The 18939-nt window shown below is 43.3% G+C and overlaps 2 protein-coding genes across 5 annotated transcripts; one reads left to right on the plus strand and one right to left on the minus strand.

Moving 5' to 3' along the window:
- Positions 1 to 2: 2 nt before the first annotated feature.
- Positions 3 to 5382, minus strand: LOC110977934 (uncharacterized). Of its 2 annotated transcripts, none has more exons than XM_022232480.2 (2): positions 5231 to 5382; positions 3 to 1664 (listed from the first exon to the last, which is right to left on the minus strand). In XM_022232480.2, the coding sequence occupies exon 2, from the start codon at positions 1572 to 1574 to the stop codon at positions 1170 to 1172; it is 405 nt and encodes a 134-aa protein (XP_022088172.2). In that variant the 5' UTR covers positions 1575 to 1664; positions 5231 to 5382; the 3' UTR covers positions 3 to 1169. The 2 variants fall into 2 exon arrangements, with proteins under 2 accessions (XP_022088172.2, XP_022088171.2); XM_022232479.2 differs by lacking the exon at positions 5231 to 5382 and adding an exon at positions 3020 to 3255.
- A 1986-nt stretch (positions 5383 to 7368) lies between these two features.
- LOC110977876 (uncharacterized) lies at positions 7369 to 18460 on the plus strand. 3 transcript variants are annotated; one of them, XM_022232393.2, is made up of 2 exons: positions 7369 to 8915; positions 9347 to 10659. In XM_022232393.2, exon 1 carries the CDS (start codon positions 7885 to 7887, stop codon positions 8872 to 8874), a length of 990 nt encoding a protein of 329 aa, XP_022088085.2. In that variant the 5' UTR covers positions 7369 to 7884; the 3' UTR covers positions 8875 to 8915; positions 9347 to 10659. The 3 variants fall into 3 exon arrangements, with proteins under 3 accessions (XP_022088085.2, XP_022088086.2, XP_022088084.2); XM_022232394.2 differs by having other exon boundaries at positions 9350 to 10659; XM_022232392.2 differs by lacking the exon at positions 9347 to 10659 and adding an exon at positions 16208 to 18460 and having other exon boundaries at positions 7466 to 8915.
- Positions 18461 to 18939: the final 479 nt, after the last annotated feature.

The following is an 18939-nucleotide window of genomic DNA, read 5'->3' on the forward strand; positions in this document are numbered from 1 at the left end:
CATTGTAAAATTCTGATTTCCATCGTCACTTTTAATTTGTTCCGAGACTGGCACCTCCAGCCAAAACTGTTGAAGTAGTTGAAATTCCTAAAAGGATTAGTTCCTCTGTCTGGAACGATTAATAAAGCTCGCTCTTTTCACAGTCGAGTGATTTCAAAAACTTTACAAAAATGATAACATTTATAACTGGTTAAACTCTATTTAATTACCATACGCATTTCCATGTTAAAACAATGAATTCATTACAAATTAAAACTCATCCGACACAAGATAATTCTGAATCAGGCAAGAAAAATATACATTTATGATTACAAAATTGAATCGTGGTTTTAAAAGGTGAAGGAGGCAACTGAATGAAAGACTTTCTAGGAGTAAAACTTTGGAAGAACGCGATTGCAGGCTGCTTTTTATGGATATTCATTTCACGTATACGTCATGGTTTTAATTATAAATCTGGAAATTCAATCCAGTTTGTAATTGTGACGTCGCTTCAGTTTAAACCATGCCCACTGCACACGTGCATACTGCATGCATTGATCGCCGTATATGGAACCATGGAACCGGAAGTAAACGCGCAACTTCAGCGATTGTCCAATGAGAGCCTGCAAATCGTGGCGCGTCCGCCTTTGTGACGAAGTCACTTATGAACCGGATAATTATCTCAGTGGTCTCTTTCTGAAACCTGATATCACAATACACCTTGCCACGATGTGCATAAATAAGATCTATTGTTAGTTTCGCAAGTGGTTAATAGACTATTCACATTAATATTGAGGATATTTTTCGCTTCTACTTCTACGCATGTAGCTCTATACGGGCTATTCACAATAGTGCGCCTGTAGCTGTAAGAGTTTGAAACGCGTTGGCCAATCACGAGGTGCAAAATCTGTCGCGTTTTGAAAGGGTGGACAGATTTCACGCGTTGTGATTGGCCAATTACGCGTTGCAAACTCTTGCAGGCGCACTATTGTGAATCGCCCGTATTGATATTGGTGAATATCACATTTACTCAAGTAATATAGCAACTGAATAATTGTCTTTGCTCAATGAAACGTATTCACGGCTTAGATGTTCAGTCATAAAATGTTCTACTCCTTTTTGCTCACCAGGTAAAAAAACATCTGCAACTTGAATATTTGTCCTCGGAGTTTTTGTGTTTTTGACCCGGCCTAGGTGCTGGTTTCAAGTTGGATGGCTTGCTCGTACACGTGCGGGCCTTCCGGCTCCGGGGGGCAAGGCTTCTTTTCTCCGTGCACCTCCACCTCAACGTCCGCGCTGTCGCTCACCGGCTGCTCGTACACGTAGGCGGCTGGCCCGTTCGCTGGGTACGGAGGCGGGGCAGAGCTGACCGGCACCGCCGAGTTCTGCGCCACCGCGGCGTCCTCGCCTTGCTCGGCCGCTCCTTGATCCTGGGCGGCGTTGTTCGCCGCCGGCGCCGCCGACGCTGCTTCGGGTTTCCTGGGGGGTAGCGACAGCGTTCCGAAGTGCTGCTTGTAGATGGCAAAAATCATGAGAAGGACTATAACGGCGCATAGGACGCCGGTGCCGATCCACAACCCAACTAGGTCGACCATGGTGGGATGTGCGGTATGCAAGAAAACTGCTCGGTCACAAATCAGTGTTGCCTCAGATTAATGGGATCACTGAACTGATTTCCGCTGCTCCTGTGTATTAATAAAGGACAATTTCGACGACCAATTAAAACTGTAATAACAAACTCTTGTAATTTGTAGGCAAGCTGTGGATGTTGGATGAAGTTGTGGACTGGAACCATCAACGAGGTCTAATCCCCCCAGCAGACTTTGGAGTTTTGGATCTTAGTGTTTCTTGCGGATTTTGGTTTCCATAACGTGGAATGGATGCACGATCAAGCCGCCAGTTGCTTGTTGCCCACAGATCAGAAAGATCGGTCTGGAATTTGGAGACGTTTTCATTTTTGTATGAAAATTTTTCAGAAAAATGGTCATGGCTCCCTATAAAATCTACAACGGGAAATTGAACGCGTTCTGACTTCTGTCTCAATTTTGAAAGCTTCACGGGAAGCGTAGGACACCTTCAAACTAGTGTTCTAAAAGCGGTCTCTGAATATACCCTCGACTCGACTATATACACTCTAGACTATTTTTACCTGACACCCCCCATGTCCGAAAAGAATTCCTCAGGTTCCAGTGAAACAATGACCAACACAAGACGGGGGGGGGTTCTCTTCAAGTCAGTTGCTTCATAATATTCAAATGCTCCACGCAATAAGCAAACCTGAAATGTCATTTGTGAGGAGTTCTGGCCAAATAAAAAACACTTAATAATGGTACAGTCTGTAATGGGGGAAAATGCAGGTACCTAACTGCACACTGAATTCTTCTGTTTTTAATTACAAACAGTGCCCACTGTATTGCACACACTGCATGCAAACACAGAAAGTGCATCCTTGGCCGGTAACGGCTTTTTGTATTTGAAGTCAAAGTGCACATTAATTTTGCCCCTTCCAGGGAAGTTACATTACTTGAGAATTACAATAGCTGCGGAAGATTTTTCTCAACACTGGGAATTTAAACTGATGTTGGAGCTAAACCTTTGCAGCCACTGATAAGCAAAACTGCTACGGTGACACAGCGAAGAACTGGACTAGAAATTAAAGAGCACAATAGATTAAAATTAATTAAAGACAGTAGATCGATAGTGTAACACCATGGAACAGAAGTGTTTTCAAGGAAAACCAACTGGCATCTTTCCCGATTTTTACGATAGCAAATCTCGGGACTGTAAAGGCCTTTTTCAAAGTATTTCTACTGTTAAAAACATGTCGATAAATGAGAACTATATGACGTTGTAATTGTCGAAGAGAGCCTCAACGTGGAGGTATACTTGGCCGTCAGGATACGAACCGAGAGTCCTTTAATTTCAGCACATTCCCGTCACAGTGTGCTTAATTCAACTTGCCTTCGCCTTAGTCTGAGTCTGAGAGTAACCGAGTGTCAGGTTTTAAACATTTAAAAAGTATAAGCTCGCAACTAATTACCTTAACGGCGATTCATGGTTGGGTCCAGACTGGCCAAAATAACGTTCTTCACCAGTGGATTTCACTAGATATATGACCCAACACATGCACAGTGAGTTGTAAGCCAGGAAAAGCAGAGCGAAACCGTTACCACGACCCTTATGAAGTACTTAGCAAACACAACGGCCCACTTTGTAGGGCCCTCGCCTTGTCTGTACCAAAGGTGTAGAACCCTGACAATGTACGTCACAGGTAACCCTTCGACCACATCGGAAAAAACTAGCACAACACGCTAGGCCTACGCCAATTCAACGCAAACAAATCACTTATGTACGCTCCGCCGAGTAGAATAAATAACGCGTGATGATCTTTTCTTATTCAAATCACACACGCACACCTGTTGGGCAAAATACAAGGACACGCCGCCCATACGTTAGCAACAGAGGGCGCTATATTTCATTCACATTAACTGCCTTTCGGGTTCAGTCCTCAACAAAGTGATCATTTTGACCTTGCAGGCACCGAAGAAACCAGAAGTGTCTGTTTCCATCGGCCATCCATAGAATCATTTTTATCAGTTTATAGCCTCTTTCTCTGCATTAATTATTCCATTCGTGACCTCTAAAAGTAACATTAGAACAGCATTCAAAACAAATCACAACACGAAACTGAAATTTTTATTAACACTAAAAGAGCCAGGGGCGGAATCCCCCCCCCGACATTTTTGTCTGATATTGCCGCTGTGAAATTTTTGAGGAGCTGAGCCTTGAGGAAGTTTTAGAGTAACTCTTTGCGCTCATACCCCGCTGTGCGCAGTGCGCATTTTCTGGGCAGACAAAAAGGCATCCTTTACCGTACCACAGCTGTGCTCAACGCAAGCGGGCACGCACGCAGCCTTGAATTTCACATGACCGTAATAACAAAACCATGTCTGATTGAGTTCAAACTTCACATTTGTAATGATAAGGAATGTGTTAACATAAATGCAACATTCAAAAAAATCGAAGGCAAAATAAACCGGCTCTTTTAGAGTTAACTGTTGCATATTTGCAGATAGCACTGCAGGAAATGCGAGCGTGCAATGTCGCGGTATCATGATCAAAGTACTCATTCCAAGAAGATCTATCGATCGGCTTATAATCATTATTGGGGGGGGGGCTTCTTGCTATTCCATACCGTTTTGAGCGTAGGCCTTAGAGAATCCAACGTAGGGCTGGGTGCGTGATTTGTTCTTGTATTGCATGCTTGTTTTTATACAGTGTGTGTTTGCAACTCGTTGACCAATCACAATGCGCGAAATCTGTCGACTCTTTCCAAACGCGCATTGGGTCGACAAATTTCACGCATTGTGATTGGTCAACGCATTGCAAACCCTTGTATGTAGTTGCACTATTGTGAATCGCCCGTATGAAGGGGTGCGTTTTGAAGACGTAGCAACCTTTATTTCTGGATCATAAGTCTTGGTTTTGTGCTTGTGGCTCTCACATAACCTGAAAATTCTCTCATAACAATGTTTACACTGTGGGTCACATTCATATCATTTCGGTGTCAGGTTAGCACATGCACGAATGTCATGCCTGTCACCATAGTACTGTGATCATACGATGTCTGTACTGTGTTGGTACTGAAGATATCGTAAATTGATTCAACTGTGGCATCGAAAGCACTACTATTTTTAGTGAGCTTAAAAAAAACCTGACGCTGCCACATCAGTCACCTTATACCTTATCTGATAACGTGGCACATCACTGTTGTCGATCGTCGATCGAATCAGGAAGAGGTCGAGATCAGAATTAGAAACATTTTCGGACTTAAAGAGCAGTCTGACTAAGTCAAGACCAAAAGCAGCAACCTACGGTAGTTCCAGCAACCTTCAAGTTCCAGCTACAATAATGATTAAAGTAGGTTGGTGAAGCACGCATGGGAGTACTTTTTTAAAAGCAGTATGCACTTTCTGCCTTTCAAAAGTCATGCTTTCGTTATCATGGACGTTGTCCGCTATGAATCTTTTGCGTACCGCGCACTGGGTAACGCGGGACAGAATGCCAGAATTTTGCAGTGGGGATTTTGAGGGTCACGTATGCAGAATTGCAAAATTGGACTAAGCTGCAACAGAAGTCCACTATTTCTGGTATAAGTCATGTTTTAAAACCATACCTACCATGGATGTCCCATAACTTGGCGTTATGTTCCACATGACAAAAAACTTTAAAATGTTAAAGGGTTCGTTACCTTCGGTCGGGGTCACGGTTGAGAACTGTATGGGTGAAGCTTGTTCGCACGACGACGCCGGACGAGGAAGTAATCGCCTTGGCAGCTGCAAATTTACTCTGCACACATGAATGTGAACTTGTAATCGTTTTTTTTCTGTGGTGGGGCAATGAACCACCACGGCAATGACGTCTGCGGAAATTGTTCATTGTAATTGAGACCTTAAACTTCGAGACCGAGACCACGGGGCCCGGAGTGGAACATGAGACCTCGTGGGGGAGACGGATACCAAGGCAACAGACTAATTAGCATAAAATATTAAACAATAAAACATCAGAAAACAATATAGAGAATACATGTAGTTCCTTTTTTTTTTCTTTACCTCCTATAAACTATAACGCTGACACAGTGTGTTGTCATCAAAGAATGTTTAAAGTTACAACTATTCAGTGTCATTCTTCCGGGAAAAGCCACAGAGAAAGAAATTGCATTTTCGAGACGTTTGCTCTCTAGGCCCGGACAAAGACCAAGACGTAAATTCCAGACCTTGAAATCTCGATCCTTGACCTCGAAAATATCGATACGGTGACAAGCCTCGATACCGAGACTGGCCTTGAGACCTAGATCGATTTTGAATCGTTGTATCGTTGGACGGAATCAGTGCTCTCACAGTGAACTTTGATGACGTCATATGGAGAAAAAAATTGACCTGGTCATCCAATTTTGGGGTTGCCGCTTCAGATAGAACGAAGCAATCAACAGAGGGCGCTGTCACGATCCTCCTCTCACGCAAACCTAATTGGGTCCAAAACTCCTTTCGCGGTGCTGCTCTCCGATATGCGTGCTGTGTGTGCGAAGTGTGACAACGCCCTCTTTTTAAGTATCAGCCGCGCTAAAGCGATAGCGATTCGTCTAGTGATGGTCTGTGTCGCTGATAGTGATTTGTTGTATCGTGGTTTGTGTCGCTGAATAAACTTCAGGAGGGTCTTGGAACCAAGACTATCGCGAGCCCTGTTCATCGCCGCTACAGGGCACTCTTCGCCGCTGAGTTATTCTGACGTTACACTCAACTCCGCTGTTGGATATCAGAATAAATAAATGAAAACTGTCAGGCAGTCTCTAAACTCGTGGCCAAGCTTTTGTTGTGCATGACCAAGATTTCCATTTTCTCTTCTCTGGTCCAAGTCAATTCTCTTTCTTGGGTCAGCAGAGCGTAACTACGGTTGCATTGTTCGCTACGACGGGGGAAAATAGGAGTTCGTTCTTTGTGTAAAAAAAGGTAACCAAATCACTGGAATGCAAATACCGTAAAGGACACTTGAAAAGAACGGCTATTTTATGCATGAAAAGTCGAAGCATCTTTACGCGAATGCTTTTTCACCACGTCCAGTAAAGAGTTCTCAGAAATTTACAATGACAGTTTTTTCTTCTCATTCCTAAGTTTAAGCCCCTTTTGTTTCGGTGCATTTATTTCTTGGTATTTTCGTGTTTATGCATTTTATTTATTGTAGTTTTTGGGGCTAAATAATTTTTTCCAACGTAATTAAAAGATAAAGTAGAGTAAGCTAGATTTATACCAATATTCCGTTTAAATCCGGCTCGCCAGGCATGCATAAAATTAACTCTAGACAGGCATTTTGTTCCCTTGGCCTCTTGGGGGAAAACTCAAACCGAGTCTCCGCTCAAATGACTTCAAAAGGTCTTTAGCTGTCTGACATCTTGTTTGAAATCAGTGGGACAGGACGAAGTCCAAGAGGCCGTGTTGTGGGTTACTTCAAAAACCCCTCCTTTCTTTAAATCCTGACAAAAAGTACCAGATGTTTTAACTTAAACTGTTGCATGATACCACAAATGTTCTTGCTTAATATCATGCTGTAGAGTCGGTAGAGATGTCATCATTTTTGCTGCCGAAATATTGTTGTGATTAAACACAGCAACGCCAAGGCAACGGGGGTTCTTTCAAAATTAGTCACACCTAATCCAATGTTTCCTCTCCACTCGACTCCTGCAATGAAGGGCGAGACATGTGTAAACAATTATTTTACTGAAACTTGATCAGTTAGCGCCCCGCCGTGACATCCAAGTTCACTTTTTTGACAAGTCATAGATTAACTCGGCAATGATTTCTATATATAATGCAGTCCAGTCGTAAACTGCTGTTCAAGTTCGCGTCACAGTGTGCCGCGAACCCCCGCGGATGAAAACCCGCGTGCCCCACACTCCTGGGAGCACGTGAGTCACTTCACAAAACAGCCGTAAATAGTTATGACGTGTCTATCCGTTTGTGCGCACATACGCAGCGCGGGCGCAGAGTAGTGTCAGGTTTTGTGTCCCATTCATAATTTTGTTTGCACGGCTCACATCACCAACATGTGAGCTGCCTACCGTATGGACTTCGCCCCGTGTGTGTTGTAATAGCAGAGGGGCACCGTCATGGGAAGAGTGAAACCGCACAGCACATGAGTCACGCTGCTAAATACACACTTCTCTCCCTGCCAGGACTTCACTTCCGAACCTTCAACTCGTAGTTTAAAAGGCCGGCCGGGCCCGTGATCGTGAATTCATTTTCTTCACTGTCAAACCACGACGTGAAATTGATTTACATTCGATCAATATTTGCTGCCTTGGTCAAAGTGAGTGTTTGGAACTGTGTTTACAAGCCATCATTCCAACAGATGCCTACGCAGGCCGTTCCTGCTATCAGATTCACCATGTCTGATAACGGTGCCGCCACCACACCACTGCCCCTGCCACCGCCGATGGTGACCCTCTCCACAGAGCCCGAGAGTCGCTCCCCAACTCACCCCAAGACCAAGAAGAACCTGCTGTCCACCCTGAAGAACTCCCCGTCCATGTTGAGGCGGCGGATGAAGCCACCTCTTCTCAACCACAACAACCGGAACTCTTGGGACACCACGGACTCGGCTTCGTCGGCGTCCTCCGCTTCGTCGTCGTCGTTCACCGCCAAAGAGTTCCACGTGAAATACCAGGGCCGGGTGCGGGTGACTACGCTGCAGGTGAGCGAGGCGGTCAACGCAGTCAAGAAGCTCGCCCCGGAGTTGACAGCGTCCTCCTCGGCGTCCTCCTCGACCGAGGATCTCCTGAATGTCTCGCCCGCCTCGTCCTTGACCTCTCTGTCGTCGCCGACCACGCTTCCCCGTGCCCCGTCGCCGACCAGCCCCAAATCCCCGCGACCGGCGAAATCTCCCAAGTCGCTCAACAAGTCGTGCTGCCTCAGCATCTCCAAGCAGTGCGTCTGCATCGACGACGAGGAGCGACTGGTCAACGAGACCATCCCCATAGCCACGGTGGCCTACTGCGCCACGGACCTGCGCTACCCCAGGGCGGTGGCTCTCATCTGCAAGACCCACAACAGCGTCCTAATGTGCCACGTCTTCGTCTGCACCTCCCGGGAGAAGTCCGAGAAGATCGTGGCCTTCATCGGCAAGGCCTTCGAGTCGGCCTGGCAAGACTGGAAGACAGTCCACGACCCGGCCACTCTCGGTACCAACAACAACTACGAATGTTTCATCAGGGGCAGGTCGCGGTCCCACGACATGAGCCGGACGGGACGCACCGATAGCCCCAGTTATACCACGCCGGACAGACACTCGTCTTACGAGATTAGGAACGATGAGTTCTCCTCCAGCCCTGATGATGATTAGTACGTCATGAACTACATAAAAAACTTCCTTAAGAAACGGTGGTAAGTCGTAAATCATTCAAAATAGCATTGCCATATACTGGTCTATGAGCAAAATACTAAAGCCTGCCTCACCCCGTCTCCCATACAATCTTTGAAAACCGAATGTTTTCCTGCGACGGTTAAGAAATGTATGACTTCAAAATCTGAACAAATGAGGCCATTGATACTCGCTGAAATAACACTACGTTCTGTCCAAACAGCATTGTTAATGTTACGCAGACACATTCCATCGTCATACTGTCGACAAGTTTATTTATTTATTTTTTAAAAACTTCATAGACTTGATAGCCATGGCCTCTTCCTCTAGAGAGATTCTCATTAATTTGTTTATTTGTTATACATCTATCTATTCATTCAACAGCATATCTGTCCATTTATCCTCATTTATTTGTTCATCCTCATTTATTTGCTTGTTATATCCGTTCATCCAGCAGCGCACTCAAGCCAATTAGAGGATGGATTGACAATTAAGAAGACAATGAAGAAATGTTCAGTTTTTAAGGTGGGAGGAAAACCCAGGCTACATTTATTCCAGGGAAAACCCCCGGCATCAGAACCCACGGGATCAGGCAGGGACGGAAAACCCAATCCACATGTTGACCTGGGAGGGATTCGAACCCGCAGAGATGGAGGGCAAGGAAAGACCTGACTCCCAGTTTGCGAACTGGGAAAGTTTCACGTGCAACATCACAGGCCCAATAGCCGGTGATGTCAGGCGCGCACCAAACTCAGCTTCGCCGGGTGAACATGTTCAAAGGTCAGACTTCAGTTTCAGGGCGGAAACCGTGCACTCGTTTTATCGCGCCGATCTACATGTACACGACCAACACGCGTAAGATTGGATGCCAAGCCTGATCTTGTTAAACGAGACGCTAACTTAATTTAGAGCCCAGGGAACGGCTTTGTTAGCTCGAATTTCGTCTTTCGGGAACCATAGCAACAGACGGGTGAAACCCACGTGTCTGTACCTTTCTAAGTCTGACTTCATGAAGCATCTGAAAAATTAAATTTCATCTTTGATTTTTCATGGGATTTACATTTAACGACGGCAGATGGGAAAGACGCAAGTCGTGATTAATTCAAAAAAGAAAGGTGATACCAGTGTGTGTCTGACGCAAGCAGCTTTGATGTCACTGTGCTGGTTGTAATCAAAGAAATTTTTTGTTTGCCGAGTTTAATGAATAAAGGATATCACCCACGTCACAGGAAGTCGTCACCAAATGCAATGTTTGCCACCAGTCAACTTCTTGTGCTGTTGTGGTGCAACTTTAAAAGCCCGAAAAATACCTGTGAGATACAATCTCAGTGGATTTGTTCCACTTGGAGCGCATATGGACAATATGCAAACGCATAACAAAAGAGGATTTGACATCTGTGACCAACTGTTATTCCATTACACGGTTGAGAAAATACTTTGCAATAATTCGGGTCCATTTTCTTTTTCCAATCGTCTTTATTTATCCAAAGTGATCAGTGCTATGTTGGGACACAAAAATGCATCGGCCATCAGCATAGTATCCCCTGGTTTTGTGCTGATTAGGGCTTAAATCAGATGCATTTTTGTCCGGATTCAAGTAGTAGGTATTCTAAACATGAAACAGCCGTTTAAAATCACCCTCTTTGAAAAATTCAAAAGGACAAGACAGGAACGAGTTATACCACACTGGACGTCCAACAGATACAAAAGACCTCCTCTTGTTGCCAAAATTGAATCGAATAAAATATACAATGTACTGTACAATCAGTCCGGTTTAAAGTAGCAATTTTCTTTCTCGACGCGAAATCCCATGAGCATTGATCCTTGGGAAAAAAAGTAACACCGATGTTGCGCACGTGACGGTGAAGTGCTCTGGCCCTGCGCTGAAGTGTCTACGATAAACGAGTTGGGTGTTTACGTTATGTCTCTGGGAATTGTATATATTATTTTTTTTCTTCATCTCTGGAGTACATCCGTCTGTTCAAGACGACGTGCTCCTCTGAAAAGTGCAATTGACCGTGATATGTTCTGCATCAGAGAGACTTCCCCCACCACCCCCCCCCCCCTCTTCTTTGGGGTTTGTTGCGTCAGTGGAATGTCGCAGGTATGGGGGATCATTTGAGGTCATTATATTCATTGGAATTCGGTAAATAAATTGGATGAGATGGATCACCAAGTTGCAAATTAAGAACACAAGGCTGGCCTACATAACCACGTTGTGTGTAGGCCTACCAACGACAAAACCAGGAATTTGCTTTGAATTTTGCAAACAAATTGAAACGTTGTAACTACCAGGTCTATATAAAGTACAACTAAAAAGATCTTCGTGGTGCTTCAACAGATCTGTAGATGGAATGTCGAAAACTACATCATGCAAAAAGTCAGAAATACCATAATTTTTATATGCACATAAATAACAATGCTATAAAAAGTGGCTTTATACTCAAGTCCCTTGCTTTCAGTTTGCATATACATTATCATAACGAGACTTGTACATGTACATGTACATGTCGGCGCCTCCGTGTTATGTAAACGATGGTTTGTGATGGTACACTCTACATGCACATAATTTCCTTGGGTACATACGATGTAATTATATGTATTCGGGGGGAAAACAATACCCGCACATGTTCGTAATATATAGCCCAAGTCACCACTATTGGAAATTGGCCCCAATTTTGGTACGTATCCCGCGATGCGAAGCCAGTCTTGCATAGATACAAGGAGAATTGGCTACACACTCAGTTATGAGCTACAGCAAACATCCACGCGAATGAAAGAGTTAGGATAAAACTGGAAGCGTTCTTGACTTGGTGATGATAAAATGTTTTATATTTTGGCTTCAGCAGCGGATTGTCAGTAGTATTTTGATAGGACACTGTTCAGGACTGCATGGAGGAATATTTCTGGATATTATGCACTAAACGTTTTATTGGGTGTAGGGGTGGACGATCTCGTTTTCTTTCTTGTTTTTTTTTTTCTTTTCTTTTTTTTTCCATAGCACCTGATCTACAGAATCGGGTATTTGCAGCGCTTTTTAAAGCATGTTTGAAGTGTAGACCGAAAGTCTGAGGTACTATTTGCTCGCGATGTAAAAAACAAGTCCAACAAAAACACATTGAAAATTCGCATCCGCTACATAATGTTCTCTACAGGAACCTGGGACATCAATTTTACATCGTCGCCGCAGTTCATGAGGACAAATGTATATAGCCACAAAAATTACTTTACTATTCCAGCGTTTAGTTTGCGAGTAGCTGGCTAAATTTAAGTTAGACAAACAAACTTATGCCTTTCGAAAGTTTCGTGTACGAAGAAACGTGTACCTTTCGGTTGCGTTTACTGCTGTTGGCTAAACCCGATATGCCTGTATGTTCATGGAGCGCCCGATTTCATTATGTTGTATGGATGTGGCTGAGGCATATTAAGTTTAATCTGATAACAAAAACAAGATATGACTTTTTTAAATCCGATAATCCGAATTTCAATTGAAACCAGATTATGTTACCACGTCACTGTATAATCTTGTTGCATTCCTTTGCACGTACATGAAACTCGAGGCTGAGTGTCGCGTGATTTGTAAAAATCTAGGGGCAGCAACTCTTCAGCATAAAGAAGACTTGTTATATACCGTTTCGTCGAGTTACTCTCCCGTCATCTTGAAATGCAGTCTTTCCTTTGTCATACCTGCATAGAACAAAGACCACGGATTGGTACGGTCAGACGTTTGTCGAATCTCACTCGTTTCAGGGGGCATGCCGTCGAGTAATTTTGTAGGAGGAATTCCGGTGATTTATAACGCAAGGTGTTCTGTCTGTTCACATTGTGGTGGAGTTTGGATGACTTAGGGGAAGGCTCAGTGTCAATTTGCGCCACATATGATCACAGATGCAGTTTTTCTGAGTGCTTAAATATACCAGGTACACCTGCAATTTCGAAATTCACCTTGTTATTGCTCGTAGAGTTGGTGTACATTTATTGAACTGAACGCTGCTTTCGTTTTCATTGTCAATACGCTGCATCTTGTATAAATAGCTGAAACATCCCTACACGTCAATCCGCATAGCCGTAGTGTAACTATATGTACTGTGTTTTCGTATGCCTTTTTGTTTCGTTAACTGTGTTCGGTCACCGTGTATAAATAACAAACCTTTATCCTTCAACCCGAGAGTCCTTTTTCAGGTTTGTATCGCAACCCGGAAAACGCAAATAAAACACTTTTCAAAAGCGGGTGCGCAGTGAGTCGCGTCGAACACCCACCACTGGCGCATACGGGGTAAAGCCACTGTGAAGATCCTTTCCCTGTTCGCTGCAAAGGTTTAAATTGTCATTTCCCCCCGTTGCTTCCCTCATTTTATGATAAGAAACTGAGCACATCGATAGGGGTGTTATTTACTAAAGGCCCTGACTGTTAAATGGAATTCTTCAAACTGTCGAGCATCTCGTGCTCAATGTATGAAACAAGACATTCAAATTTACAACCTCTATCCTAATTTATATTTACAGTCAGCCCAATCCAACAGAGTGAGTTATCAACATTTTCTTCAGCCTTACCCAAAGAACTACAGTGTGTCGATGACACAGTCTGATTTGAAGATCATCGATTTAAAATTATTTCGAACAGTATGGCGTGCCAAATTGACATCCATTAATGATAGAGATATCTCTATTTACAATATTAAATGTCAACTTTGCACGTCTAGAGAATAACTTCTGTTGCGGGATTGAATGTCAAGTTTGCACGCCATAGTACAGAAATAAAATCTTCTTACGTCTATCCAGAAAAGCTTCATATAATTGCCTATACAACTGTTACGTACGACAGTCACAACCATTCAGTTTGCACCAATTAGGTTTCGGTTCTACTATAAAACACACGCGGGAACGGGGCACGAGATGTTGACCCCGTAAATAATTTACAGGCGCGTCGCCAGTTCAGAGTTTGTTTCCTTGAAAGCAAATTGAAAGAAAATGCTCGAAAGTCATTCGCTCACAACGCCAGCCAACACAGCTTTCGACCAAGTTCATTCTAAAAGCGATGCGTCAACGTCTTATATTTCCCCTCCGTACCTTGGACGCAGGAAAAGAGTTGCGAGGGACTCAAAATGCCACTGTGATAAAAAAAAAGTCGATTCATTTGAGCGAGAAGACTCTTTCGGGCAGTGTGTTTGTGTGCAAAACGATAACACAATGATACACGCACAACTTCTACCTGAGCAACCCTCGAACACAGTAATTACTTGCAGTTCGATAACCTGCCTAAATGTTCGATGAGTTGAATCAAATTCTGTCCATTGCTTTTTTACCCACCCATACCATTTTGCTATTCTCCCGTGGGCACTGTGTGTGCGTCGTCAACCCCCATGACAGTTGAGTGTAGTTGAAAAGAACACGTAGGCTCACAAAATGCACGTAGACCTTCATATTTTCCAGGCGCTTGCTTTTCAGTACGGTTCGCCTGGAAAAGTTTGTTCCCCCCCCCGTAAAATTGCTGAAGAACTTCGCCATAAAAGCCCGCCATTTTTTCTCCTCGTCAGTAAACGACCAACGATGTGCATGTTGTCAAGGTCGACAGAAAATGATGTAAGCTCCGCAGCTAAAAGGATATGATTGACTATGTCTGTAACTGAGGCTTGTCGAGCTGTCTCGTGATGCACTTGGAATAGACTTGTGTTACACGAGTCTATTCCAAGTGGCAGCCGTTGGACAGTGGCTTCGAGGTGTGGCTAGCTTTAATTGCATTCTCAACCGAGCGTTAATTCAAGCTTGCCAGCAACAAACGACAAAAGGGTCTGCTCTTTTGACGTCATGGTCGTGTTTTTCCTAAAAATGGTTGCTAAAAGTATGGTTGGCCGTCGGTACAAAAGTAAAGCAATAATTCACAAAGTGTCGACAATCTCGCGCAGCTTTGGGAACACCAGATAATATACTACTAAATACTAAATGAAAATACAACCCTATTTAAAATTAATGGGACAATTGTCCCTTTTGGACGAAATAGAGGTAAAATCGAAAACCAACCAAAAGGTGATATTTCTGCAAATTTTGGCCGCCCATACAAGTTGTTTGCAAAATGAGAGTTGTGACACATCCGTTCAATCGAGAAAATGGAACATTCTCCTTTTATTGTGTCAACTGTTTTTGAAATTTGGGCGTTAGTTCTTAAATCCAAACACGAGCTGAACTTAAAAATTTATAATCATTAATAGTTTTTTGATCAATTTTTTTGTAATGCAGTGCATATAAATGTTGTCGTCGTTGTTTTATTTCGTTTTGCTAGGTAGCAGATGAAACAGACAGTGTACGACTTTATGTTTGTATGAAAAATGTGGACACCATCTTAGTCCGGTTTTGAATCAAAATGTAATTGAAATTGTGCATCGGTGAAAAATTGCTAACTGCGTGCCGGTGGGCATGGATTGAGAGTGAATCATCAGAAGGCAAATTTTAAACTTTGATCGCCGTCAGACATTTAACCTTCACTAGCCAACCGGCCTACGGGAAAAGGTCAACAGCACACTTTATCATGCAATCAATATTTGTGCGCAGATTTCTGTATCATTGATTTGTTACATACGATGCGGGACGGCTCACCGCGGATGAACATTGGTGGCCGCTCAAGACATCGTGGGATAATTTAATCATGCAATATAGGCAAATCAGACAGGAATGACTGAAGTGTAGTTTCGCTGAAGGAAGGTTTTTCCCAATGATGGAGATGTTTTTGTTTCATTTTTTTGTTCATTTTAAAGAGTGTTTGCAATGGGAGACTGTTGAAAAGCTGTTCTTTTCTATTGTTCATGTGCGCATGTTCAAGATTATGCAAATTGACCGGTGTGTTTGCCGCCATCAAGTGTCTTTAAAGACTTTCACTGCATGTCATATCGTTTTATAATTTGCTGTAAGAGAGTTTGGGAATTTGAAATTAAAAACATTGACTTACTGCATTCATGTGATCACATCATCTACAATCAGAAAACAAATTTTTAATATTTGCGTAAAACTCGGCTTAATTACACTTTGAAGTACAAAGTATTAAATTTAGCTCAAACTTTCAAAAAAGTGAATCATAAAAACAGGCACAAAGAAGATCGTAAAATATTGAACATAGAAACAGCCCCAGAGTAATGCATTTACCCTTTCAGAACTATTCCATTTATGATATCGATTATGATCATGACGGCTTCGGATTAAAAATATATTTTTGAGCATACGAATCCTATAAACGAAAACATTCCTGGAGTTATCATTGCAATCCAAGCGAACATCTCAATCCCTCTATCTTTTTTTTTCTTTTCTTTTAATGTTTCTTCAGATCCCCTCTCTCCTCGCTTCGCCGCTGACGCAATGGTGACCTGGATCTCGGCAACGTTTTCCCCATGCATCTAGATGTACCTCCGAGCGAGACAACCATCACTCAACGCGGGCCGGCAAACGACGGGCGCGGGCTGGCTCGCCCGCCTCGCGATTATGTCATACACGCCCTCCCGGGGGTCGTACGCGCGTTATCCATCAAGTGGAGCGATAGATGGAGTGTGGAGAAACCGAGATGTTTCACCGCCGAATCGTTTTCGCAGACCGCAGGGGTAGAGGGGCTAAAAGTGCAAGACGAAACTCAGAATTTCCTGGAGACCATGATTTGGATCTCCTGAGAAAATGGTCCCTTGCACTGGACATTTTCCAATTTTATAGTCTTATTACGCAGACGCACTGAGATGTGTAACCTTTGTACAATTAATTGATAATCTTAATTCGTATCTGAGATATCCTGTTTTGTATTTTGACGCCCGTTGTTATCAATTAGCATCACGATGTTTAGACTGTTATTCCACGCTGACAAATCTCGCCTTCATGTGCCTTGTGTATGTGGAATTCCTTGGCGGGTTTGCGACGAAGGAGCGACAGGAACACCAGACACAGAACCAGTTCGGCAAAACGGGAACAAGCTGAGGAAATCCCCAGCTCAAACGGCTGAGAGGAACATGTACAAGAACCAGAAACTTCAACTAGAACCTGGTGGCTTTATCCTGTTCGAGTTTCCCTAATCTAACCGTCTGGCCGTGTTTCGGATCTCTAGTAATAGGGTTAGCCTCGAGACCAGACGAGCGTTTCTCTATTTTTCACTTAGGTTTTTAAGTAACAAGATCAGTGCACATTGGCTATTTTGGTCTTGGATCGTAGATGTGCACCCTTGCAACTGTGACAATTAGTAACGCAACTGTCGATATACTATATGAGAATTCCCTTCCCACGGGCGAGAGGAAATAATAGAATGTGTTAAGTTTATGGACACTACTTCAAAATTGCCAATTTGGAAGATTGGCTTTCACGCGTAATTATATTCAACTCAGCTACCTGGAGCCAGCTTAATTGCGCATTTCATGAAGGAAAAAAAAACTACCCTCAGGTTTCTGATGAAAACAGCGGAGGATGGCATTTTGCCACCAGGGAACTTTGGGTGTCGGAATGCTACATGGAATTTGTTGACAAACCGTGACGAGACAAATTTTTGTCCGCAATTTGGAGCACACACTTTCCCTTATCGCCACACGTGTTTTTTTCATGAACACCGGACGCAGTTGCCTAACTGCTCTGACGATCACGAATGTCTGATGGTTAATTCCGGTATCACTCGCACAGATCACGGCGATTGCTTGTTAATGGATCCGTTCAGTCAGGAGCCAGGAGACGATTGGGTGGAGCGCGCCGAAGCGCAGAAATTTCGATGAAGGTTTAAAAAAAAAGGGTACGGTTACCCAGCGGCGTGAGTACAGGGGTGCCCCGCCCTCAATTGAAATCTTTGAATAATCTCTGTTGAAATGCAGCTGCATCTTATTTTCTTCTGGGAAAGACAGTCTCCATAACTGATGTCGTATCCATGGAAACACTACACATTGAGAAACATGCGTTATGACGTCATAAGGGCGGGAAAGTGGAATTAATGTACAAAATATCGGTTGTGCATGACTTGTGCACGTCATCCGATATGAATCCTGGAATGGAGTGACCCGTTAAAACCAGTCCTTCTGTTGATTCCTGTTTTCTTTCAATTCGTGTCTGAAATATATTCTTATTAGTGATTATTAACGGGAGGTTATCTAACAGTATTTCCTGGACCTTGTGATGTGGAAAGCGTTCTGACTCGCCGTATGATAACAATTTCCCGTATGGTTTCCCATACGAAATAAGTACCGTTCTTGTCTTGTCTTGATGGAAGTGTATTTATATCAACTGGGAATGTCTTTACTTTAAGGGATACACATTCACGTTCATTTTAGAGTTGTTCCATTAACTTATTTCGAATAAACGAACGTAGAATTAACAGATGTAAATATTGACCCTATGTCAAAAAAGAAACGTATCCTTCCCTGTATATTTATACGGTACCTTTCCTGACATCTTCAATCATGCATTATTTGTTAATTGCACTCGTGACACTTGAGCTTATTATACTAATTTTTTTTTAGTTTGGAGAGTGCAAAAGTTGCTTGTATGTGCACAGGCTCGTATGTAAATATAAACGCAGTTCTGCGCATGCGTTGAAGACGCAGTTCGTGTACATCGCTAACAGATGTGAACATTTTGCATAGTTTTGTATACGTTTTGTACAACATTAGCTTATTGACCCTGTGCCCTGAGAAGATCTTGCCCTCGTCAGAGCTCTCTAGAGACATCAGTGCAGTCTAGGCACCGACAGGTTCGAGGCCAACAGAATAGCTAAGCTGTCATCTAGGTAAAGAAAGAGGAGGCAGCGGTCTGCTTCGTTAGATTCCAGAGCTGCTTACTGAGAGAGTTGCGACAGAGTGCCTCAACTTTTGGAAACGAAATTGTAGACTTACACCAGTGTACATGGACAATTAGCACACAAAAGCTACATGCTGTTCTGCACGTAAAGTGAACGGCCATTTTGGTTCTAAGGTCAGAAGTTGGCGCAACTTCTCTGTAAACAGCTCTGATAGATTCCCTGCAGTGGCCGACTGTGACCTCGAAGATCGGTTTTCATTATTCAGACACGAAGACCCACCGTGGCAAATGATCTGCCTGCAA

The sequence above is a fragment of the Acanthaster planci genome, linkage group LG14 (genome assembly GCF_054643075.1).
Source record: "Acanthaster planci isolate LZ-2023a linkage group LG14, COTS_SCS, whole genome shotgun sequence".
In the NCBI taxonomy this organism is placed as follows: Eukaryota; Metazoa; Echinodermata; class Asteroidea; order Valvatida; family Acanthasteridae; genus Acanthaster; species Acanthaster planci.

Excerpts from the sequence above, each read along its gene's own strand:
- LOC110977876 (XM_022232393.2), top strand. The coding sequence starts at position 7,885 with ATGCCTACGCAGGCCGTTCCTGCTATCAGATTCACCATGTCTGATAAC.
- LOC110977934 (XM_022232480.2), bottom strand. The coding sequence starts at position 1,574 with ATGGTCGACCTAGTTGGGTTGTGGATCGGCACCGGCGTCCTATGCGCC.